The sequence below is a fragment of the Triturus cristatus genome, chromosome 1_2, assembly GCF_964204655.1.
Source record: "Triturus cristatus chromosome 1_2, aTriCri1.1, whole genome shotgun sequence".
In the NCBI taxonomy this organism is placed as follows: domain Eukaryota; kingdom Metazoa; phylum Chordata; class Amphibia; order Caudata; family Salamandridae; genus Triturus; species Triturus cristatus.
Window position 1 is genome coordinate 881,976,364 of NC_140580.1, and position 26,491 is coordinate 882,002,854.

General features: G+C 47.9%; 1 protein-coding gene across 2 annotated transcripts in view; it reads left to right on the forward strand.

The window, feature by feature from the left end:
* The window catches only part of CFAP74 (cilia and flagella associated protein 74), a 927,349-nt gene extending 901,121 nt beyond the window's left edge, over nucleotides 1-26,228 (forward strand). For both annotated transcript variants that reach the window (XM_085609345.1, XM_085609347.1), the window contains exon 40: nucleotides 25,601-26,228. In XM_085609345.1, the coding sequence (XP_085465471.1) occupies nucleotides 25,601-25,699 (99 nt within the window). In that variant the 3' untranslated portion in view covers nucleotides 25,700-26,228. The remainder of the gene's footprint in view (nucleotides 1-25,600) is intronic.
* The last annotated feature ends 263 nt before the right edge of the window (nucleotides 26,229-26,491 follow it).

The window sequence follows — 26,491 nt, forward strand, 5'->3', positions numbered from 1 at the left end:
GGAGAAAGGGGACAGGGCCTCCGATGAGCTCTCATCAATCCTGCTGTGTGGGAATTACTGATGGTAACAGGAGGGGCTCTTGGCCCGATCGACACTCAGCATCCCAGGGGGACTTCATCCACCAATGAGTGGCGTATCAGGAGGTGCGTTTGCAGAGTGGTTGAGAAAGGGGGCGGGCCTCCAAAGGGCACTCAGAAATCCCGCTATGTTGGACTTACTGGTGGTAACAGAAGGGTTTTTTAGCCCCTTAGGACCCTCTGCATCCAAGGGGACTTCATCCCCAACAAGTAGTGCGCCAAGATGCGGGTTTGCAGAGTGGTGGACAAAGGGGTTTGTGCCTCCAACAAGCTCTCAGCAATCCCGCTGTGTTGAACTTACCAGTGGTAACAGGAGGGGATCTTGGCCCTCAAGGACCCTCAGCATCCAAGGGGACTTCATCCTCCAATGAGTAGTGCGACAAGAGGCACGTTTTCAGAGCAGTGGACAAAGGGAGTCGGGCCTCCAACGAGCTCTCAGCAGTCCCACTGTGTAGTACTTACTGGTGGTAACAGGAGGGGTGTTTGGCCCTCAAGGACCCTCAGCATCCAAGGGGACTTAATCCCTCAACAAGCCACAGGAGGGAGGTCACCCGGCCCCCCTACGGTATATTAGTGAAACTCTGAGGAGGTGGTGGTCCCCGGGGCTCGAAAGAGACACAGGAGAAGGGCTGTGTGCGCCCTCCTCCCTATTTGATAGTAAGCCCTCGGGGTTTAAGTAAAGACAAGCGGGAGACTGAACTTGTTTAAAAAAAAAAAAAACATTGCAGCGAATATTCACGATTTTGTGGCAAAAACAAAAGCTTTTTTGCCCTGGTGGGTTCCCTGTGGGACCCCAGCACCAATGCTAGGGGGTCAAGGTATTCCTACCCTGCCCTCTTTTCCTGGGTGAGCATTGTTTTTGTTACATATTGACAGAATGTGGCAAGTAATGTGGAATAACTGATATAAAGGTTGTTGTCGCCCGTCTGCTACCACTCAACCCATTTTTCCTGATTTGCCTACATGGTTATTATCAGCTAAGTCCTGGTATTAGGGAAGTGGGTAGTAATGAGTGAGTGCTCTTTACCCCTGTTTCATAAAAGTAATTAATGCTTATTTGAATGTAAATGCCATTTGTGCCTATTTCAGCACCACCGCCTCATATTTAATATGTAAAGAAAATGACAATTTTCCTGAAGGTATTGACAATTTATTTGGAAACTGAAGTGTACACCCGCCATGATTTTGTCATGATATACTTTGATTTAAGTACGGTATATTTTTACTGGTTACCAGGTTTTTTATCGTACAGTGATGATGATTATGAAGTCTTCGAAGCAGGAGCATCACTGTTGAATGATGGGTGATCTCTTTGGTGTAAAATAATACATCAAATATGTTATCTGTTGGATATCTCAGAACTATATTGACTTTTTGTTGTGGTAAGTTGGAGGAGCAGTTGATAGGTGCAGAGGCAAATGCTAAGAAACTGTCAGGAGCCAGAAAGGATGCCAGTTGACCTCAAAACAAAAAGGTAGCTCTGTGCTGGACAGAGGGGTTTTGTCTTATGTGTTTTTTCAGATGAGTGTAAGATTAACTGCTGGAAGCAGGAAACACTGGAGTCCTCTTTTTGTTTTCATCTGTGCAGAAGAGACTTTCCCTTTTACTATACGCAAAATTTTTATACAGAAGTCCTGTGTCTATAAGTGGGTGCGTGGCCCAGAAAACCAATATCAGTCTAATTCCGAAATTTTAAAGAGTATTTATATATAGTGCAGTTAAAAAATAAAAATGCCAACAAATAATCCAGATACCTGTACTAAATTAAAATTAGCCTTGGCAAAGTCAAAAGCTCTGGCTTTGGCATATGTACAATGCTTTCTTTGTCAATCTGTGCAATATGCTAACAATTGGGAAACATAAAAAGTAAAAAACTAAAGGAGTGGCCCAGCAGCTCGGCACACCAGCTGAGGCACTAAAGTGCACTCCATTTCTGGTGCCTGTGCAGAGGTGAGATGCAAAATGCAATCAATCATAGTGGAATATATAGCAGTGAACGAAGTGCGGTGATCACCGCATGCTGTGGTGAGCAGACGCAAAATGCAAATAACACTGGAACAGAACAGTGCATGAAGAGAACTGACCAAAACCCCTTGTATGTATGTATGGGTTGTGTGTGTGTGAAAGAGACATCTAGCCGAGCTTCCTTGAATTTACCTAGGTATCAGACTGGATCCGTCAGAATCGATCCGGAAGATTTTTCACGAGCAGTACCCCTACGTGCCAGTAGGTGGCTTCAGTCGGCTCCGCATGGTGGCATTGGCAGCGTCCGCATTGAAAACGACGTCCGCTTCACTTATAAAGGAGCCACGTCAGTTATTTTCTTTCCACATCAGTCAGCGCTGATCCGAGAGAAGAGCTACCCCTCTTCAGTATTTGACAGGATTTATGCGCTGTTTTCTTGGTCTTTTTTTAATCAAGGAAGAAAGGTTTTAAATTTTGTGGCACCTGTCTCCGCGCCATGTCAGTGATGGACGTGTACCCTTGTGTTTGTGGTGCTTGGAACACGACCACGACTCCTAAGTCATGCTCCAAATGCTGGACCACAGCGCCGAGCGCATTGAGGGGTGGTTCCTGAAGCTGCTAGCGGCCCTGGCACACGACTCTGTGGAAGTCACAGTCCCACTTGAGAGGAAGATCTCAGGACTGTTCCAGAAGTCCGAAGTCCTCTTTGTCCCAATACTTATCATTGGGGCACTCAGGTAAAAGACACAAAAAACACAAGAAGTCAAAGCGTGCCGATGCAACAGAGGAACATCGGTGTTCGAGGCCTGGTTCTTCAGAACCTGTGGTTGGGCCGACTCCGCACCTCCCAGGTTTTCCTGCCGTGACCGGTGCTCAAATCAAAGAGTTCTATGCAGCCATGCGTCCCATTTTTTAGCAGCCCGGCTCCTCCGCCACGCCTTCTGGCTCTTCTGGGTCGGAGGGGGGCTGCATCTGGTTCAGCACCACCTGCTCTAGCCCCGGCTCCGATGGGCCTCCATGGACCCCATCATGGATCCAGACTGGTGCCATCGTGTCATTACGACCTTCCCCGATGCCGATGCTTCCGGCGGCACCCACCGGCAGCGCCAGCCCCATTCTCATCCCTGACAACTCGGAGCCGAAGCAGCATCAACCGACATCAATTCCGGTGCTGACAGAACCCCTGCATCCTTAGGGGAGGAATGGGAGGAGTCATTGAACCCATTATAATAACAGTATTGACTTAGTTGCCCTTGGTGGCAATCAAGACTACAATCTTGATGGAGTTGTTGCAACTGGGAGTCTCCTCCTCTGAACCCCAACTCCCGTTCAGCGAAGCCCTCACCGGCGTCCTTCTGGGAGCCTGTTCCAAACCCAGCATAGGGGCTCTTGTGAATAGGACGATTACCCACCGCCACCGACTCACCCCAGGGTACCAAAATTTCTTCACCCAATACCCTAACCCGGAGAGTTTGGTGTTCCAAGCCTCTACCTCCCGTGGCCCATTCCCTGCCGCTCCCCCAGTCAGGGAATCCAAGAGGCTGGACAGCTTGGGGATGAAAATGTTTTCTTCTGCCAGCCTTGCATTAAGGTCAGTGAACACCATATGCTTATTGGGCCGTTATTTCCAGATGCTGTGGGGAACAGTTGCACAAGTGCTGCCATAGGTCCCGGAAGAGGACCCGGCCGTTCTCTCTAAAGCAGTTACAGACGGGAGAGACGTCCGTCGACGGTGGCCCTCAGAAGCCATGCCTGGCTGCGAACATCTGTCTTTTCAGGGGATGTCCAGGCTTCTCTCATGCACATGCCCTTTGATGGCACCCATCTCTTCGGAGACAAGGCAGACTCGGTGCTGGTGCCAAGTCCTTGGGCATCTTGGCTGCCCCATGTCCCCAGGCACTCATTTACTCCTTTTGTGGCCACAGAAGGGGCTTTCAACCGCACCAACCTTATCCCAGCCACTGATCTGTGCAATTTTCCCTGCCTCTGCGTGGACAAGGGCGTGGTTCCTACCGGCCTCGTTGGTCAGGTAGCCAGCTGTCTGGCCCAGCCACCACCCCCAGGTTGCTGCAGCCTCCAAACCTTCCTAATCTTATCCTTTTAGGTCATGGGCACCCAGTTGGTGGCAGGATCCTCCATGACCTCTGTAGGAAAGTAGGATCTTTCTGGCATAGATACCCCCACTTTTTTCCTAGTGTCAGTGTGTTTTAACTGTAGTTCATTGGGATCCTGCTAACCAGGACCCCAGGGGTAGTGCTCGCTCCTCTAAATTTGCTGCTAAATACTTTGTACACCCCACAATTGGCCTACTGGTGTACCCCTGCAAGTCCCTCGTATATGGTACTAAGGTACCCAGGGCATTGGAACACCAGGGGTTTCCCATGGGCTGCAGCATGTATTATGCCACCCCTGGGAGCCCATGTAAACTGTGTCTGCAGAGCTACTATCGCAGTCTGCGTGAAATGGTGCATGCACCTTTCACTTTAAATAAAATGTTTTCCTTATATCCTGGTCACTGCACTTTAAAAGTATAAGTCAGCCCTAAGGTATGCCGTTGAGTCCAAGGGCAGGGTGCAAGGTTCTAAGTGTGAGGGTCCCCTGCATGAGTAGGGGTACCCCTACAGACCCCAGACTCCATTCTCTGGGATTTTTGAGTGCCGGGAAGCCATTTTAAGGTTAGTAGTGGACACTGGGAAGTCGAAATGTACAACCACATAGTGGCTACTCCTAACCTGGTCATGTTTGGTGTCAACCATGTTGAACTCATGCAACCACACCCATTCCAGTGCTAGTTGCATGAAGCCATGTACTGGGCACCTTAGAGGACCCCTCAATACCTACCTGGGTAGCCTCACAGGGTCTGCCTGCAAGCTCGTACTGCTGCCTACCCCAAACACTGTTCTGCCCCCTGCTGGTGAGCTAAACTCGGGCAGGAAGCTGAACAAAGGATTTCCTGCAAAGAAGAGTTGTGACTACCTCACCTTTAGAATTAGGTAGGGTGGGGGTGTTTCCGAGCGCCACCAGACTGTATTGCAAGGCACACTTGGTGCCCTCCTTGCATAAACCAGTTTGCCCCAGTCCAGGAGCTGTTGGCTCCAGCTCTAGTGCGAAACCAGACAAAGGACGGGAGTGTCCACTCCCCTGTCCATCTCCTCCTTAGGGAGGTGCTGGGAGCTCCTCCAGGTGGCCACTTGATTCTGCCATTTTGAATCTTGGCCCCTGGGAGCCTCTGACTGGTTAGACCAGCAGAATAGTGTCCCTGACCCCCCGCCCCCAATATGTGAGTCACCGCAGAAGACGTCCTTTCCCCTTTTAAGGTAACTTTAAGGCCACCCTGAGGGTGGGCCATTAGATTCTTCCGGACTCCATCTTCAAGATCTGATTGTCTGTCTTCTGAAGATCATCTAAAGACTCTTCTGCTGTTAAACACTGGAACTCTGCTGCTGGATTGAACCAGGTCCTTGGTGGGAAGACTCCTGCTGCAACTTTGTCTCCGTGCTCCTCCAAGTTTCTGCAACTCCATGGCCGTGCTTCCTCTGAGTCATCAAGGGCTCAGAATGCATCCAAGCAAGAAGGAATCTCCCTTGGAGTGAAGGAGTCACTTCACTGCATCCGCATGCACCTCAACGATGACAACTGGTTTACTGATCCTGCTGTCCCATGGACACCTCCTGGCTTTGCAACACAGGTAGTGGTCTGTTGGCTCCCCAGAGGCCTGGCCAGTCTTCCCTGCAACTTGTGAGACTGTAATCCCTCTCCAGCTGACCTAAACCACATCCCGGTGCACAGCGTCTGTTTGCCATTACAAAGGCTTGTTGACTCTCCTGATTGAAGATCTTTGACCTCCAAGAAGCCTCATCCTCAAGCATTGCACAGCTCCAAGAGTGTCATCCTCCCTGCATCTTCTGCGATGTTTTTGTCCATCTTCTGTGTGCTGCTGAGGCCTCCTGTGCCTGCTGCCAGAGGGTCCTCTTGGGTTCGCCATCAATTCCTACTGGCTCTCCTGCATGCTATGGACATTTGACCCTGTGTAACCACTGTGCACCCGGTACCTAAGGGTCCCTAGCTACCTACCTTTGATGGTTCTGTGCTTCCCCTGGGCTTCTGCATCCTTGGGTATCAGCCTCGTTTGGGTACTCATCTCACACCCATGTTTTTAGTATATGGTTTCACCTACACCCCCCATAGGGGATCATGTGTTTTCCTATGCTATTTACCTGTTTTGGGAATATTTCTTGTGTGTATTTGATATCTTTGGGTAGGTGAGAATGCAAAGTAGTTCCTAGTGTTGTGTATAATAAACCTTACAGAATTGCCCTCCAGCACTTTGCCAAATTGCCCAAAAACTCTCTTGGAGTACAGGAGCTACCCCACCTGCATCGTAGGCACCGAAACCGGGGAGTGCGAACTTTCGCCTTGCAGCTACCTGGCCCTACCGACACCACAACTGCCCAAGAGAAGGTACAGCAGCTCTGAAGGATCAACTCTGCCTCCTCATCAGGTTTGGAGGCACCAGGATCTTTGGAGTCGAGCAGCACCAACATCAGGGTACCGGAACAGCCTACAACCCATGACCAACTACAAGAGTCCAAGTTAGACTCCAACTGCCTGAGGACCAAGCAACTGGTGAGGGATGTCCACAGCCCTGAGACCCACTCGCTGAGTGGCCCAGCCATCTTGCACCAGCTCCTCTGAGGTGTTTGCCCCTGACCGCAAGGTGCATTTTGTGCACCAGAGTTTGGATGACCTTTTTACTCTACACCCAGCCCCACCGGCAAGGGATTCTCCTAAATCTTTGTGCTCCCGTCGTCCCCAGGCACTTGCGACCTCTACACTCTTTCAAGTGCCCTCGAACTTGCCTACAAGTCCCCCTGTGCTGCATATTTTTAGGTGGCCTCCCTTCTTCGTAGTGCATCAGCTACTTACTCTCCCAGCACCCTGCCGAATCCTGGACGCTTCTGAGAAACTGCTGGTACAACTTTGGAACCTGGCTCCCAAACATTTGAATTCTAGTAGAGGAATCCCTTAGTCCTACTGCACTGTGATTTATTGCTTTCTATGTTTTTCTCCATAGGATAACATTCTGCTTAATTGCACACAACTGTATATTGCTTGTATTTACATTGCTTATTGCTGAACTGTATCACATGCTTTCCTGTAACTCAAGTTATTAGTTTAAAATATATATAAAAAGGCTTGCTATTTTTCTTTAAATCGATCTTGACTTCATTCTTAAGTGTGTGTTCCATTTGAACTTTTGTTTGGTCATCCTGTCTAAACAAGATATAGTGGACGGCATGTTTGGCTGTCGCTCCAGGATGACATATAAAAAAGTTGAGGCCTGCCAGGTGCTCCAGAAGCAATGGTATGACCAAAAGACTGCGATGGTTGAGTTCCAACCAGGGAAGAAGGTGTTGGTTTGTAAGACAGTGCCTTCTAGGGCTTTCCAAGATAAATGGTTTGGACCCTACCCTATCCTAGAAAGAAAAGGGGAGGTTATCCTATCTGGTGGACCTTGGCTCTTGCAGGAACCCCAGGAGGGTCATCCATGTAAATAACCTTACACTCTACCATTACAGGGTATAGGTGACCATGCTGATGGATACAGATGAGAATCAGGAAGCAGAGAGTGAACCTCTCCCTGACCTCCTGTCCAGCAATCCAAAAATGGTTCAGTGGAAGGAGTGGTTATGTCAGACACCACCAGCAGACTGATTGCAGGCAAGTCTTAAATTGATTTCCTGTGCTCTTCTCTTGGACACCTGGTCAGGATAGATGGTGTATCCATGATGTGGACACTTGTGAAAACCTACCTGTCAAGAATAAAATATACAGGCAGTCTGGTCATGTGAAAGAGAGCATCAAAGCTGAAGAAGCAAGATGCTGGAATAGGGAGTCGTAGAGCCATCTGATAGTTCTTGGGCCAGCTCGGTTGTTTTAGTCCCCAAGCCTCATACCCAGGGTGGTAAAAAAGAGATGGTGTTCTGTGAGGACTATAGGTGCCTAAATGCCGTGACCAAAACCAATGCCCACCCAAATCCTATGGGCAAATGAAGTAAGTGACAGGTTGGGAGCAGCCAAGTATCAGAGTACTTTTGATCTCACATCAGGGTAATGGCTGATAGGCCTGACTCCAGGGGCAAACAAAAGATCTGCATTTTCAACCCCAGATGAGCATTATCAGTTCACTGTGATGCTCTTTGGTTTGAAAAATGTACCTGCCACTTTTCAAAGATTGGTGAATAAAGTCCTTGCTGGATTGGAATCCTTTAGTGAAGGATATCTGCATGATATTGCTGTCTTTAGCTCCACCTGGCTGGATCATCTGATCCACCATGAAAAAGTACTGGAGTTTTTGAGAAATGCAGCCTCACTATCAAGGCAAGCAAGTGCCAGATAGGGTAGGGGAAGGTTGTATACTTGGGCCAGCTTGTTGGTGGAGGCCAAGTTCAACCCATACAGCCCATGATCCAGACCATTCTGGACTGGGTTGCGCCAACAACCCAGATTCAAGTCAGGACCTTCCTTGGCTTGACTGGGTACTGTAGGAGGTTTTATGGCACCATAATGACACCTCTCACATAACTGACCTCCAAACGAATGCCCAAAAAGGTGAACTGGATAGTGAGCTGTCAAAATGCTTTTGACTCTCTGAAAGAAGCAATGTGCTCTGCACCTGTTCTGAAAGCTCCAGATTATGCCAAGCAATTAATTGTGCAGACTGATGCCTCTGAACCTGGGATAGGAGCGATCCTAACCCAAATAAATGACCAAGGTCACAACCAGCCAATGGCTTTCATCAGTAGCAGGCTTCTCCTCTAGGGAACAGCATTGGAGTGCCATTGAGAGAAAAGCCTTTGCTGTGGTTTGGTCCTTGAAGAAGCTGATGGTTAATGCAAATGAAAGGCAAAAATCCCAAACTGCTAAGGTGGTCCATATCCCTAAGGGGAATGGACTTTGAAGTGAAACATAGACTTGGAACTGCCCATGCCAATGCAGATAGCCTTTCCAGGTTCTTCCACTTAGACGATGAAGACTCTCTAGGGGGAGGTTCGTTTCATCCTTTTACTTTTGGGGTGGGTCAGGTAGGAAAGTGCCTCTTTTGAAGATGTTTAGCCCCCGCCTTTTGCCTGCAAAAGGATGTGATTTCAACTGGAAGTGCACAGGGTACCTGCCAACTAGGTCACCTGTGACAGAGCTTCTTCCTAAACTGTATCTTTTGTTTCTCAATTGGCACCACTTCAGTACCCCTTATAAGTTCCTAGTAAATGGTACCCCTGGTTCCTAGGGCATTGGCACTGAAGACGGACCCTAGGGTAGCAGCAAAAATTGTGCCACCCTAGGGTCCCCTCACCTAGTCCACGCATGCTGCCATTGCAGACTGCATGCTTTGGTATAGACAAAACCGAAAAGTCAACGTGCCAGACATCCCTGTTTGCCATGGCCACAAACACTGCACGGATTATATGTAAGACACCCCTCTAACAGGCCTTAACCCTAAGGCAGAGTGCAATATATCTCTTCAGAGGACATAACTGTATGAGCAGATATGCCCCTGCAATATCCATGTCAATTCTTGGATATTGTAAGTGAACAGGGAAGCCATAAAGAGTACATGGGCTGGACACTCGTCATTACCAGTTCCCCAGCTCAATGATGGCTTCACAGTATTATGGGATGTTTGGTACCAAACATCTCATCTTAAACTTGCACTTATTCTAATGTCAGATTTATTAATAAATGCACCCAGAGGACCCTTTTGAAGGGTCCCCTGAAACCTACAGACTACTAGTGTGTTCCTGACTGGTTTCCACCAGCCTGACACTACTAGACGTGTTTCTGGACCCATGGGGTGAGAGCCTTCGCTCCCAGGGGCTAGAAACAAAGCCTGCCCTGGGTGGAGGTGCTTCAGGCAGGAAAAGCTCCAAGGTGTAAAGCTTCAAAGGCGATTGCGCCTTTGAACTCTGACCCATGCCTCTCCTGCTAGCAGCAGATGGCAACCCCCTTATTCTGATCCCTCTTTCGGCAGGAAAACAGGCAGGAAAATTAGAAGAGAAGAAGGGTCACCAGTCAACCTGTCCCACCCCTAAGGCGTTGCAGGCGATGTGGACCCCCAGCTCACTTTCCACTATCTTGGAGATGGAGAAAATAACCTGCAGGGTCATGCCAACCCCTCACGTAGGGTGAGCATTTAGAGAATGTAGTCACCCTAAATGGAAGGCCTCCCATTGGTTACTACCTGGTATTCCATTTAACGCCCCTAAATGTAATATTTAGGTGGCACCCCTGAGCCTTGAATTTCAGATTCAACTGACACAAGAAGACCAAGGACAAAGAAGAGCGGCTGACCCCGAGAACAGAGAACCTGGACTCGATTTTGGCACGAAACCTTGTCTGCTGCCCAAACACTCGACAATCGCGGAACACTGTCTCATCCTGCCAGCTGAGAGACCTCTACAAACCCCAGCGGCCCTCCAGCACTAAGCCAAATTGCCTAAGAACTCCCTTGGAGTAAAGGAGCTACTCCTGTGCATTGCAGGCACTGGAACTGCAGCCCTGAGACCCACTCGCTGAGTGGCCCAGCCATACTGCACCAGCCCCTCTGAGGTGTTTGCCCTTGACTGCGAGGTGCACTTTGCGCACCAGTGCTTAGATCACCTGTTTGCTCTGCACACAGCTCCACCGGCCAGGTAGTCTCCAAAATCTTTGTGCTCCCATGGTCCTCAGGTGCTTAGAACCTATATAGTCTTTTGAGTGCCCTCAGACATGCCTACAAGTCCCCCTGTGCAGCCTGTTTTCAGCTGGCCCTCCTTCTTCGTAGTGAGCCAGCTACTTACTCTCCCAGCACCCTGCTCCCGGCCGAATCCGGGACGTTCCCAAGAAACTGCTGGTAGAACTTTGGACCCTGGCTTCCTAACATTTGAATTCTAGAAGGCGATTTATAATCCCTAACATTCAAATCCTAGAAAGTGAGCCCCTAAGTCCTAATGCACTGTGATTCATTGTATTCTATGTTTTTCTCCATAGGATAACATTATGCGTAATTGTGCACAACTGTTTATTGCTTGTACTTACCTTGCTTATTGCTGAAATGTATTACATTGTTACCTGTAACTGAAGTTCTTGGTTCAAAATATATATTAAGACTTGCTATTTTTCTCTCAATCAGTCTCAACTTCATTTTTGAGTGTGAGTTCCATTTATTGCCTCTGTGAGTACAACAGATACTTAGCACTATCCTCTGATAAGCTTAACTACTTGCCCAGGCTACCACAAAATAGTATTATCTACTTTTGGCTCTGTAAACCAATAAGGGTCTCTCCGACTTCCCTGCACAGTGTATCCCATTGTGATGCACAATATAGAGAGGTGGGTTCCATACAACGTGCAAGGTCTGCAGTTTTGGGCGCTGGAGTTTCCAAGACAGCTCTTGCTCTGAAACGCTTTTCATCTCAAGTGAAGCTCAGGCCTCCTGTACACCCTTCTGCCCATGCCATTCTTGCCTAGAGTTTTCCAAAAGGTCAGGAACTTCTGGGCACAAGTCATCCTTGTGGCTCTGTACTAGGCACAGAGAGTCTGGTATCCCGAGCTTCTGCAAATGAGCTTCGATCCTCCGATCGGGCTGCCCTTTCGAGAGGATCTTCTGTCGCAACAGCAGCGGAGGGTCATCTGCCCGAACCTGTCAACTTTACGCCTTCTTACGTGAAGATTGAGTGGTGATAGTTGACAGCTTTCGACCTTCCTCCTAAAGTCTGTAGTGTTATCTTGGCAGCCAGGCGGCCCTCGACCCGGACAGTATACAGCTGCCGGTGGAACACATTTGTATCATATTGTACATCAAAGTCTATTAACCCTCTGTCTGTTTCCCTTTCTGATATGTTGCTTTTTATTTTGACCCTTGCCTAGCAGGGCTCTTCTCTGGGCACCTTGAAAGGGAATGTTTCTGCTTTGTCTGCCTTCCTGCCAGACCAACCCTCCTTATTTAAATCACCCAATGTACATAGATTCCTGAAAAGCCTTTTACATATGTTTCCACCTGCCCCTTTCATTATGCCTCAATGGGACCTTAATTTGATTCTCACTTTCCTCATGAGTGCTCCTTTCGAGCCCTTGTATAATTGTCCCCTTCAGCTGCTCACCATCGAAACAGCCTTTTTAGTGGCAATTACCTCTGCCAGAAGGGTGAGTGAGCTGCAGGCTTTATCATCCAACCCTCCCTGCTTGACAATATATCCTGACAAGTTGGTGCTTTGCACTTGGGCCTCTTTCCTTCCTAAAGTGGTTAGACCTTTCCATGTGGGACAATCTGACAGCTTGCCCACTTTCCACGCTTTTCTGCATCCCTCTAAATAAAAGAAGCAACTCCACCATTTGAACCCAAAAAGAGCAATGGCGTTCTACCTTGACCACACAAACAAGTTCCGGGTGGATGACCAACTCTTCGTGGGGTACGTTGGAGCGAAGAAGGGTCAGGCGGTGCAGAAGAGGACCATGTTGTGATGGGTAATCCTCTGCATCAAGATTTGTTGCGCTCTGCATATGAACCAGACTCCTGAAGGTGGCTCATTCCACCGGAGCTAAGGCTGCTTCCACAGCATTAGCACATTGGGTCCCAGTCGTGGACATTTGCAAGGCAGAAAAATAAAAGGCATTGACGTTTAAGCTATTGACATTTGCAATGCCAATAGCTTAAACTCTTGCAACAGCGAGACCTATTGCATTGCAAATGAGTGCTATAACATTTTTAAAACGCAGTAGGAGAGAGCGTGTTTGAAAAAATAGTGCTCGGAGGCTGTAATTAAAGCCTACCGAGCAACAACACACCTATCAGGGGGTGTCGCCATGGGAGGTTACAAAATGAGCAAGGCGGTATTAAGGAGGGACTACCAAGCCTTTTGACCAATGAACAGCCACAGTGTACAATGGGCGATGACACAAGCCAATGAAAAATGTGGGCAGATAGTGGGCAGGGCTTCAAGTTCCTACCTAAAACAGCATGCCTCGTAGAGCAGCGCATGCACTGCCCAGGCTCGACCTAAAAAACAACAATAGTAATATGTAAAATGAATGTATTTGAATTTTTATTTTTAATGCAAGCATACAGCAGCCAGGTTATGGTGGCCACAAATTGTTATTCTTATTGCCTATGATTCCAATTTAATTTTTTACAAAAATGTATCCACTGCACAGCACGCCAATGTCAGACCGGCAACCTTGACAAATTGTTTATATTATTTTCAAACAAAGTGTATTACTACTAGCTTAGCGTCTAGTAAATGGGTTTTCAATTGTTTGGGTTCTCAGAAATAGGATTCTGCTAATTCACTCGAATAGGAATTTGCATGCTACTTCAAAATGAAGTAGCACAGACAGTAATTTAGGAACAAGTGGAAAGCCTTTTAAAGCAGTTGAGCCAATACATTAGCAATATCTTGGCATATCACAGAAACTTTTGTTAAGAGATGTGCAAGGTCTTCGCCGTTTTTATTTTTTAGAAGACGGCCTTAAAAGGTGTATTTTTCAGCATATCTGTCTCAGACCGCTGGTTATACCAGTAGGAAGGTTTCGCAATCCAGTGCTGCATAACCTCTAAATCATCATCAACGTTGCCACCATCTCTGTCATTAACATCATTGAGATATAATAAAATCACTATATTTCATGGGAATTCCTCCCCCCATCTATATTTACAAGGAAAAAACTCCAACCCTTCAGCACTGTTTTCAGAAAATAAGAGAAGAGTCATGAATTGCAACCAAAATGGTTGTTAGAAATGCCCTCGCATAGGTCATGAAATTCCAATATTAGCCATCCTGAAATGTTCCCCTGACTGGACATAAAACATTCACAGTGACCAGTTTCACATGTCCCTAAAGTCACCATGAAATGTTCACTCAATAAAACACGATGTTACATCACATACAGAACGAGCAGCCCTAATAACGTGTTCTGTAAACAGAAAATACTAATTATTGTACCCGACCATATTCTCATTGCTGTGCAACAGATTAGCTACCCATCTCTTTGACATGGACCACACGGGCATCACTTTGAGAGAATAGATGCAGCGTTTCATTGTGACAGAGATTGTGTGCTGTCCAGAGGATCCCCGATAGCCGAAACGCATTGCTAGTTTAAACATTTCTAGAGTGCTTATATACCAGCAGTAGGGCCTTTGGGCGCTGCTAATGCAGATCCGCCTGGGTGCAAATGCTGCTTCTTTTTTGAGGCAAGGTACCTCTTTGGTCTGCCCAGTGTGGCCCTCTGGATCCAAACCCTGGGCTCTGCTATTAGTGCCCCACGGCCTGGTGGACGCCGGGCACAGGCTACCAGTGCCTCACAAAGGTGTTTATTCAGGGAGGGGCAGAACCGGTACAATGGCCTCATTTAGAAAATGGAGAAGCGCCAGGTTCCTGGCTGTGGATCCTCCGCCCCCAGGCGAGGCCTGGCAGGCGTTTTGCATGGCCTGCAAAAAAATAACTTGCATGCAGCATGCGGGGCCCTGCGTCTCCCGTCGATGTCAGGTCGCACGAGTGCCTACCTGTAATGAAGTATGAAATAAAGTCTTCCAGGAAAAGAGGTCAGGTATTCCTTGTTTTATACAGAATGTGTGTGTTAGTTACCTCATCATTAAACCAGTAACAAGCATCTGGTTTGTTATTGCCAGCAATGGTGTTTTGCCAATAAAAACGAGCAGTGTAGCGTACTTTTCAAAACGAGAGGTGCGCGCGTGCGCGCCACTGCAGACATGTGCTTTCAATTATCGTGCCCGTGTCTGGGCACGATAATTGAAACCACATGACGACCGGTGCTCGTAACAGACACCAATAGGCTGTGGGCGGAGCTATGCGCCCGCCTTTGGCCAATTGCGTGCAGTCTTTCATTCAATGACTCACGCAAAAGCCAATAGCATGGCCCAAAAGGAATCGCACGCGATTCCAGGTTCCGTTTTGGAACCCTCTACAAAAGGACTCGTGCTGCGCGAGCAGTGCTGCGCACTGCATCGCTAGGTGCGAGACCTAATAATGGGCATCCCAGCACACGTTTACCAAACATTACTGCCTAGACAGTCAAGTCCGCAGGGACAGCCATATCGACTGTTCAGTACTGCAGGATTTTCTAGACTGTACTTACCCAGTCCCTCCTCCAGGGATATTATTGCTTGGGTATCTATTCAAAGGTAAGGAATCTTCGGCTAGATGTCTATCAGTTGAGCATGTTATTTACCTTCAGTAATGCCTTATCTGGAAGAAACATGATCTAGCTGCAGATTCCTTACCGACCCACCCATCCTCCCCGCACTAAGGACAGGTTTCTAGGGTCAGGGCTGATCCCTTTCAGGGCCCTACTTTTCAAGCACAAAAGTGTCAGTACACTTCATCCCTGCGCTTCTGGCCTAGAAAGTCGTGAAAAGTAACTTACGTCAGCGTGCTGAGGTGGTGCCCATAAACGAGACGCGGACAGCACTTCCGGCACAGACAACGAAGCCACACATAGCCAACTGACACCACCTCCCAGTGATCAGGGGTATTGCTTGAAGAAAATATTCCGGATTCAGTCTGATGCCTGGGAAATTCAAAGGTAAGGAATCTGCAGCTAGATCATGGCTCTACCAGATAAGGCGTTACTGAAGGTAAGTATCTTGTTCTTTACTCATACTTAGAGTCACAGGCTCTGTGGCGTCCCATGCAGTGAGGAGGCAGCTTGGATAGAGGTGTTGTGCTTACAAATGTATGATTTACTCACCATTGGGGGTCATAGGCTCAGTGGCATCCTGTGCATCAAGGAAGGTGGCCTGGATAGAGGTGTTCTGCTGACGTATGTATGATTTACTCATACTTTGGGTCGCAAGCTTGGTGGTGACCTGTCCAGCAATGAGGTTGCTTGAAGGGGTTTTCGTTACGAATGTATGGTTTTCGCACAGTTGAGTTCATAGGCTCGATGGTGTCCCGCAGCCGCGGCCCGTGGAGGGAGTTCCGTGGGGCGGTAAGGCGGGGCGGGGGAGGGGCAGGGTGGGGGTTTCTAAAAACCGGAATATGGATAATTGCAGGTAAGTAAACAATTAAATAAATAAAACGAATTTCGTAGCGCACGCTGCATCGCATTTTGCGATGCAGAGCACGCTACGAAATTCGTTTTGTTTATTAATTGTTTATTAATTGTTTATTTAATTGTTTACTTACCTGCAATTATCCACATTCCGGTTTTTAGAACCCCCCACCCTGCCCCTCCCCCGCCCCGCCTTACCGCCCCACGGAACTCCCAAGACGGGCTGCGGCTGGTGCCCCGTACAGCATTGAAGGTGGTGTGGATAGAGGTGTTCTGCTTACAAATGTATGATTTCCTCACACTTGGGATTAAGGGCTGTTTGTCTTCTGCAGCGATGAGGGAACCGTGGCTCCTGTTGATTGGAACAACGATGTCACTGGCATTGCAATGTCCGTAAATCAGTTTTGCATTCTTTGTACGCCCCTTTTGGTGCATATTGCACAGTGTCAGATGTATCAGTTGAATGACATTGCTGTTTTATCGCGTGAGATCTTACCGCACTTGCCCCACAATACGGCACTTGCCCCACAATGACAACATCCTTTTGTAGTGACTCCACCTTTTCTCTGATAAAAAGGTTAATGCATTCATTCATGTTTAGCTTTGCCGGATATTACATACAACAAATGACTGCTCACTGAGGCTCTCACGCCTGCTGAACGCCCTAATGCCCCCAACATGGATGCAATATTTCTTGAATAAAGTAAATCAGGCCTGCTCAGTCCAGCATCAATGTTTCACTAAGTGGCAGATGTTTTAGCAAAGTTACAGGAGCTGAAAGGAGTTAAAACAGAAAAAGCAGCAGAGGCAGGACAGCCGAAGCTGTCTTCAAGCCATACGGAGGACAGTTCAGTTGGAATTAAAAGGGTAGTGTCTTTTAGGGGGCTGCTGTTTTTCGAAAGCAGGTGTGTCTCATTTCAGATTTATTTGTGGCTTTCTCCGGAATTTCCTGAGAGGGTCACACTTACAGAAACATCTTTGGGACTCTGGCACTTGTACCGAATGACCTGTGGCAGTCAGTCATGTCTGTATCCAGAAGAGACAGCTACTGATCTCTGAAATCATGATCCGCAGAATTCTCCACAATTGCAAGTCTCGTTTCTTGGAGGGAAAGTGTTGTTACCATGGGAGTTCCATTTGACGTGCTATTGCGAATAGAATGTCCATAAAGTCGTATCTTTCTGGATATTCCCAAACATTTGCAGTGCCCGTTTCAGACTTCTAACCTTACAGCTAGTTTATTTATGTATAAGTGATACTCAAGTATGGGAGAGAACCACAAGCACTTCCATTTTTTCAGACGGGATCAGTTTTTCTTCATTATTTTTTTTATGTGAACGAAAAAAATAAAAGGAGCAGTCATGCAGTTACTTAAGCTGAGGCCCTGATTATAACCTGGTCGCTAAATTCCGTTCTACATGCTATGCCTCATTTTCGAGTTGAAAGTTGGGAATAGAACACATTTACCACTCCAGGTAAATACCTCACCCAGGGGTAATGGTAATTACAGGGTGTGGTAAAAACCGCACTATGGCCAGATGTATCAAGCTAAATTGTGATCGCAAACGCTGAAATTCGTAGAATTTCTGTTTTTGCGATCGTAATTTAGCTGTGTGCAATGTAGGAAAGAAAAACCCTACACGCAAAAGATTCCCTATTTTGCGCAAGCATTTAGAGAATCGCAACTTGCTATTCCCTAAATGCTATTCTAGTAGTCATCGCAAACTGTGAAATTGCTGTAAGGAATCACAAATTACCACCAACTTCAAGTTGGTGGTAATTTTCAATTACCTTAAAAAATGCACTTTTTAGCATTTTTCAAAGTGCCATGTGGCACACATATATGGCCTTAGGGCATGAATGTGCGCCACATGTGCACACATGCACATTTCAGGGGTGCAACAGGGTGTCCTATAGGAACCCTTGAAATTGCGTTTGCAATTTGCGAGTACCTATTGGGTGCTCGCAAATTGCGCGCACAATTCCCATTCTTTCCTATGGGCCTCTTGGCCCGTAGAAATGAATGGGAAGCCATTCCTTATTTGCGACTCGCAATTTGCGAGTCGCAAATAAGGAATGTGTAGGAATCGCAAAATATTAGCAAATTCCTACATGCATTGCATTTTGCTAGTCTATAATAGCAAATTGGTAAAATTTGCTATTATAGACTCGCAAAATGTAATGTTGATACATCTGGCCCCATATTCCGTATAACCTGAAAATCGCAGCCTCTGAACGGATTGTCCACTAGCACCTCATTCCTCTTGATTCTAGAATTTAAGAATGCTCGCACTTCAGGTGTGACATGAGTCATTTCAATTTGGTGATTTTATTGTGCTTGTTTTCTCTTCACATTTTGTAAAAGGACTGTAGGAATTAAACATTATAGGAGGTGTATTGGTCATGCCTGAAAACTACTCTCAAGATCACTGCATGTGATATTTGGGGTTTGTCTTCTCACAGAAGGCCTTCGATGCCTCCTCAGGGGTGGTAAGCGCTATATAAATGCAATTACAATACAATACAATACAGGAATTGGACACCTCTCAGTGCATAATTTGAGCCAGTGGTTTCCTGTGCTCGGCACCGGCACTTAATTGTCATCACTGTCGCTTAGGACAGTCTGCCACATGGTGGCGATGTCTGTCTAATTTACAAATAAGCACTATAACTGTTGTATATTAATTCAATATACATTACAAATGTCAAATTCCTGCCGCCCAAGCCAATCACATAGCTTTGGGGGCGTAAAATAATCTGGATTGTCACACTTGTGTGATGCTTTGTAATTGTGTTGATACTGTCATTGGAATCACTGGCAGGGGCAATGGGTAGTGCAAGTTGCAGTGGGGTCCTGGCACTTATGTTTTTACAAACTAAGGGGGTCATTAGTATAGCGAGTGGATCGCCACCACCCGTATGGCGGTGGCGATCCGCCCGCTAAAAACATCCGCCCGCTGCAAATTTCCCCCCCTCCACATTACCATGGCGGGGGGGACCCCGGCAGATGGGCAGACCGTCTGCCGGTTTTCCGCCGGTAGGCAATCCGTCCGATTGCCTACCGGGCGGAAAAGCAGTTTATATGGTGGCGGTGTCTGGTAGACACAGCCATCCATATTACTATGCAGGCCAAGGAAAGGCAGGCGGTGTTTGACATTGGGGGCCCGTAGCGGACCCCCAGGGATTCTGGGGGGTGGGGGGGTGCACATGAGGGGTACCTATGGTACCCCCCTGCATTTCAATGTACAACGTGGCAGGCACCGCGCAGTGCCTGTCACTTTGCGCATTGAAAAGCGCAGGCTGCCTTTGTGACATTGCGGCGGGCAGTGCTCTCTGTTCTGCCCGCCGCAATGTTGCAGATGCGCCATGCGCCCGCCAGTGTGGCGGGCGCATGCTAATCGGGAGTGCGGGACCGCCGCCCGCTCAGCGGGCGGTCCCGTTTCCCGAGGGTATGGCGGGTGTACAAAGTCCGCCCGCCATACTAATGGGGCCCTATGTACTGACACCTGTCACAATCTGCTCTTGAAACCAGAGGTCTCCGGTAAGCACAAGGTATTCACTTGGCTTGCACCAAGACATAACTTTTCTCCCAAGAGGGCGAGGGTCTCCTCTGGGGAAGAACGGTCTAATTCCTTAGACTTGAAGAACTGGGAAACCCATATGAATCAGTCTGCTACATAGGTATCCAAAGATAAAATAAAAAATTCTCGATTTAGGAGGGAAACCAGATCATCCTTACAAACATATTCTGTGATAAAAAAGAATGGAAAGTGGACACCCTCTCTCTACCCATCAAGGCCCTCCCATAGCAGCCTCAGGATCTGTCGGAGATATAGTCAACTTGGCATCAGCTGTGGTGTCTCAATGTTATCAGTGCTGTCTTATGTGTCCCAGTTTGATGCCTTTAAATACCTGCCATGTTGATGCATATGAAGCAATCGTTGACACAGGGGCAGCTCCAACGCCATGGCAGAGGAGCGTCGCCCCCACTGCTTTCTCTCAGTGCGAGAAGCCTAAACATAAAATGGTAATAACTTTTAATTATTACCATTTTATGTTTGCTTTGCGGGCGTGTGGCTGGGCGGGGCTGCTCTGCACTCCGAGCAGGGGAGGAGTGGGTTGCCCACTCCTGAGTGCGCAAAGACTGTTTGGTCGGCCCTCTTGGGCGCTCCAGACCAATCACAACACTGCTTGAAGCGTTGTGATTGGCTTAGGGGAGGGAGCCTGGCTGCCTGCTTCCTGTTCCTGTCGGAGGCAGGAGAGCAGGAAAGCAGGAGCAGTGAAGACAAGGGACCAGGTGGAAAGGTTGGTTTAAATTTTTTTTTTTTAATTATGAACCCCCCTCCTCCCCACACGACCCCTCCCTCCCCCCGCATCCCCTTCCTGCGCGACTATCTCACTTGTAAAGGGAGCCACCATTGCTTCCTTTACGGATGTGAAGTTTACCAAGCAGACACCATGTATAAATCATCCACTCTGCAAACTTTTTGTTTAGAGAAGGCAAACTCTTAAAGCATGGGTTTGTTTTCTCTGGATACTAAGGGGTCTATTAGGATGGCAGGCAGATGGGTGCCACTGGTCCGGCGGTGGGAACCGCCGGACCGGCGGCGGCCATCCGCCCGTGATCGAAACCCAGAAAAACGCCGGTCCGATTAGCATCGCGGTCGTGACCGCAGCGGTGTGATTTTCTGCCCGCAACATATCCGCCGGTCGCAGTCCACCCGTGTGCCTGGCAGGCAGAGCTAGACCGCTACAATTGTGGCGGATCAGGGTCAAGCACCACCGGCATGATTATGATGCCGGCGATAGCCAGCCTTTCTGCTGCGGTGGAACCGCCATGGAAAGGGTGGCGGAAACATGTTATGGGGGCGTATTGCGGGCCCCCAATGTGTTGGGGGGACGTGTGGGTGCACTGGGGGGTACATGCCTGTGTTGGGGAGACCCTTGGGTCTCCCCCTGTGGCCAAGTTGTAAGGCTGCGGGTGACAGGGGGTCCGACGCGGACCCCCAAAGGCAACTTCTTGGACGTTTTGCGAGCCGGAAACTTCGGCTCGCACCGGCTGTCCGACGCGTGCATCGTACTGACTCGGTCGTAAATCACATCCATTGCACGACACGGTTTACTTACGGACGAGACGTACGCAGCGGTTTGGACCCGGAAACGACTCTGTCGGTGAATTTCACGTTGTTTACATCGTACTTCCTCGCTCGTACAGCTGTACAAGTCGGGCGGAAAACACGCGTACGGCTCATTCTTTTTTCGGCCGGATCGCGTTTGGTGCCCTTCCAAGCGAGATCCGAATCGGCCCCTAAATGTATTAGTTATTATTTTTAAACATTTTTAAATATTTTTAACTGTTTCTTTTAATTATATGTATTATTTACTTTATTTAGCATTATTGTTTTAACATTTTTAAAAAACGATATTTTTTACAACCAAATTTTTGTCATCAATATTTTTCTCTCGATATTTTTGTACTTACCATGATGTAGATAGGATGTCGATATTCTTGTCTTTGATATTTTTGTCACGATATTTTTGTACCTCGATATTGTTGTACTTACTATTTTGTCAGTGATTCACTCTAGTCCAACCACCAGTGGGTCGTGACAGCTGTCTCTGTGACCCAGTCGTGCCCTGGTTTATGGACTGCAGGGTCAGGAGTTACAGACTGTGGAGCCAACAGAGGCTTTGACAATAGAAATCCAGCACTTCCCCCAACTGAAAATAGAGTGGGGGAATCGTGGGTTTGTTGGAGTGGGGGGACCACCAGTTTATGGTGTTCCTGCCACTCTTCGAAATCCTAAATGAGGCTCAGAGTAGTTAAAGCAGGTTCTTTATGAAGGTTTTGAATTTCGAAAATGCAATTCAACCAGGATAGTACACAGTTTCTGGCATTGAACAGTTTGTCATCAGTAAATAAATAATAGATCCAGTTAAATCACTTGGGGGTCTATTAGAATAGCGGGAGATCCGCCCGCCCATCATTTTCCCCCCACCATATTATGATGGCGGGGGGGACCCCGGCGGATGTAAAGACCGTCCGCCGGTTTTCCGCTCGTCGACGAGTGGAAAAGGGGCTCAATATGGTGTGCCATGCATATTAAAATGCAAGCGGAGATGTGCCTTTCTGGCATGCGGATTCTGCATGTGGGGGGCAGTTGCGGGCCCCCGGAGTGTTGGGGGGTGGGGGGTACACATGGGGGGTACCTATGGTACCCCCCTACATTGGCGTGGACAGTGGCAGACACCGCGCGGTGCCTGTCACCTTGTGCATGCCAATGCACAAGGTGCATCCACAGCATTGTGGCGGGCGGTGCTGAGAGCACCGCCTGCCACAATGTTGTGGATGGGGGATGCCACCGTGGCGGTGGCATCCTAATTGCCAGTGCGGAACCGCTGCACCACTGGCGGCCGGTCCCAGCACCGCTAGGGTGGCGGGCGGACTAAAGTCCGCCATCCTAATAGACCCCCAGGTGTTCAGGAATGTGTTTGTTCAAATGCACTAAACGCTTCTGCACTAAAAAAGTACAGGAGTGTGAGATCAGTGAGATTGTGCAGAAGCAATGGTGCTTTGGTTTGGGTGATACAGAGAAGAAAGTTGACACACACACACAGATTTGGCTGGGGAGGACCAGGTAGGAGTGGATACATTTAGTTGATTGCTGAATTTGACGCACACGTTTGAAGCCTATGTCAAGAAGTAATCCACCTCCTTTGAGTACAGGTCGATCCCTTTTCAACTGAAAATAACATGATGTCTTCATTTTTTTCTTTGAGCGTTTCTAAAGAATGGGACATTGGGAAAGGCACTGTTAAACTCTTGGTGTTATCTCCTAGTCACCCCCTAAAACTACAAAGTTTAAGCCCTGTTGCAATCAAATGTCTGACACAGCGCCCTCAGGTTTGTCTTTGGTATCTGGAGTCAGAAGTTAACACGACTCCAAGCCTGCAGTGACTACACCTTGATGAACCGCCTAGGCCAATCAGAAATGCCAAGCCAAACTACATCGCCAAGCCCATGTGACTGGCCAAGGTCGGACGGAAGGTCGTGGACCAGGTCCAGCTTTTATCACATTTTAAGTCTTTGGCTAATATGAGTAAGAAACATAAAAAGCCCAATTGAGACTAGGACCCTTCCTGCCTCTCACTTCAGGGAAGGCTCAAAGGCATCAACGTGACTCCTGGTCTCATTCCAAAAGCCGATCCCCTTCAGAGCCCATTCCGTCCTTTGTTCTGAGCCAGCCCAAATTTCTGGGTCCACCTGCAATGCCTCTGCAAATACAGGAGTTAAGTGAAGCCATGGAACAGCGAGGACCTCTGCATTAAAATCTGCTATGTATTGGCCAAGAAACAGCCCCCATGAGGTTTGTAGGTTCATTATACTAGTGCCCAGGCTGCTACCACTGTGTTAGCATGCCTGTTCTGAATATTTGCCAGGCTGCTACGTGGGCATTGCTCCACACATTAATAAAGCACTACTGTCTGGACAGCTGGGTCTGACGAGAAGGGTCTTTGCCCCCCTTGAGTCAGTCCACAGAGCCACCACCTGGGAGGTAGTGCTTTGGCATCTATTCAAAAGGTGAGGAATCTGTGGTTAAAAAAATCTATCAGAAGAACAAGATACTTACCTTTTGTAATGCTCTTTCTTGGTAGATTCTCTATATAAACACAGGTTCCTCACCGACTCTTCCATCGTATCCGTTCTGTGAACTGCACCCTGTTCCAACTTCAAAGGTCCCAAATTCTAGAGATCTGCACACTGGTTCACACAAATCTTTTGTTTGGCTCTGCATCTGAGAGCAGATGGTCTAGAAAGCAACTGGTGTCAGTAAGCATTGGTGAGGCTTATATGCGACTCCTCACATCACTTCCAGAAAGTGGAACAATGTCAGCGCATAGCCCTACAACACCACCTACCAGTTTGCAGGGGTACTGGTAAAAAATTCCAAATCCAGTTTGACACCTTGGTATATTCAAAAGGTGAGGAATCTAGAGTAAGACAGAGTATCTGCCAGATAGAGCATTACCGAAGGTACGTAACTTGTCCGTCAGATGCCATGTTCACTCGTAGTTGGGCACTCAGTGTAGGAGTGCGCACCCATTCACCATGCAGGGGACATTCCTATCCCAACACGGACTCATTTTTCTGGATACAATTGTACATTGTATTTCAGTTTCCTTGTGAATTAACGACCCCATTTACCACCTGCATGTGCAACAAAAGAGTAGGGCATCAGGGGGCAGGAGAAGCTGTGGACTGGCAAGGGATAGAGAATTCTGCGCTGCCCTGTGCCATAGTAGTGGGTCAGACAGGGACTGTGCAGTGCTTGGAGCCCGAACCTCATGCGATTTACTGGCCATATTTAGTAGCCTGTAAAATCCGGCACGGTGTTCCCGCACCCTATCACCTTTGTGCGTAACTCAAGGCCAGTTATTATCAGGCCCAGCTGTATCCCACCTGGGAATGCCAACTACCCCTGCGCCACCCAAACTTGTAATCGAGGCCCAAGTAGGAAAATATTTCCATTTCTATGGAGATCATGTCCATTTCTCACTACACCACTTCTAATTATTGGAGACTATGCCGGTCAAGGAGGGACCAGGAATTCAGCCCAACCTAACATGAAATGTCCCCTTTGCCAATAAAACCATCATTGTATGTAGATGGGAATACTAGGCTTAAGATCCCTGGATTGAAACGTATTCAGAAAAATAATGTAGGTGTTTGTGAAATGACAGGTTTCTCGCTGTGCCCAATGTTAATGCATTTATAAAGCATCGTCCATCAAATTTCTGTGTTGGCTACCGTTGGCGGCCTAGTTATAGCTTTAGGTGTAATGCCATTACCACCCAGCCGATAACTGTCACGAGTGCTAGCTAACACCTAAACATTTAGGGCCTCGGATTTCGGGGGGGGGGGGGGGGGTACAATAGGGCCGGAATGAAGCATTCTGTCTCTTTTACCACCCCCGGAGCCAGGCATCACGAGGAGGGCGCCCCAGACCGGGTCCTTCACTGCATGTGGATTCTGGGCCTAGGGTTCTCAGCCTGCTCTGAGCAGCTGAACAGTGTCAGCGGGCCCACGGGGGGGTGAGAGAGTGTGTGTGTGGGGGGGGGGGGGTACCGGGACTTGAAGAAGCACACGATACCTGCTGGTATTTCGGCAATACCGGACCACTCGCAGTTGGCTGGGGCAGCATCCCCTCGAGCCGTTAGGGTCGCAGAGTGCATTTACGTGAAATTATATTGTTATTTAAATTATTCGTTATTTTTAAGTCTTGCAAAGCACCTCGCGGTGCCTTTAGAGAACGCGTGACCTTTGTGATCCTGTGAACTGTTAGCTATCGTGGCACTAACGATTGGTATTATAGCGCCTTGATCGCAAATGCAGCATCATTACAGTTCAGCCCATTTCATGGCCGTTTGACGTCCTCCACACTCTGCCCGCAGATACCGCAGTCACGCCGCCCCCTGGGTGCTTACATCAACATGTTTTTCTCTTTCAGCCGAATCCCCCTCTGACGGTCACCGCCGAGCTGACCTTGAAAGGCGACATCACCGAGAAGTACCGCATCCTTATCACGGCGCTGGTGGTGTCCACGTGAAGACCCTGGAAGCGATGTGACTGTGCACAGCTGGGCCGGGGAGCCAGCCAACACAACGTTTCTTGCACAGTTTTTGTAAATAAAAACATAGCGCTAACACCACTAGTAAAAAAAAACTATGTTTGTGGTAACATCAATGAAAAATATGAAACACAATCCTTTAATATGGTATTTTTCTGCATTCAGAATAAAAAGGAGAAGGTTGAATGTGTTTGATTTTAGATTGCATTAATATAAAATGTACATACCCCTCCCTACATGCCCATAGGCATTAAAGCGCTTTGAGAACACGAGCTGCTGGAGAATTCATGAAATAAGAAACAACAATTGGTAAAGTTCGTCCCATCCCGTAAAGACAGTTGCATATTGTATTCCTGCTGTTCTCTGGAATTCCCTTCACTTCTGCTAAAGCATCATTATAACCCCTATCATCTCGGCTGAGATACTCTGTACTGTGAAGCAATTTGTGCTGTGTTGAACGTGCACCAATAGAACTGCAAAATTGGCAACATAAAATGCTCCTAAACTTCTTGGAATGTGGTTGTTACCTGGGTTAGTCGTATCCATTTCTTTGTCTCTAATTAAGCCAAATAGTTTGCATTGTCTCCAGTGCCGTGACCAGCAATCATTCATTAGTTTAATAAAAATATAAGAATTGCTTATTGTGTTTATGACCTGACCTGATCCTCATCTGATAAATGCTAATGTTTATAATCTGCTTTCTGCTGGAGGGTGGTGTCCGGGTAGGGGGCTCTTGGGGGAATGGAACAGAGGGGCCCCAATACACATCTC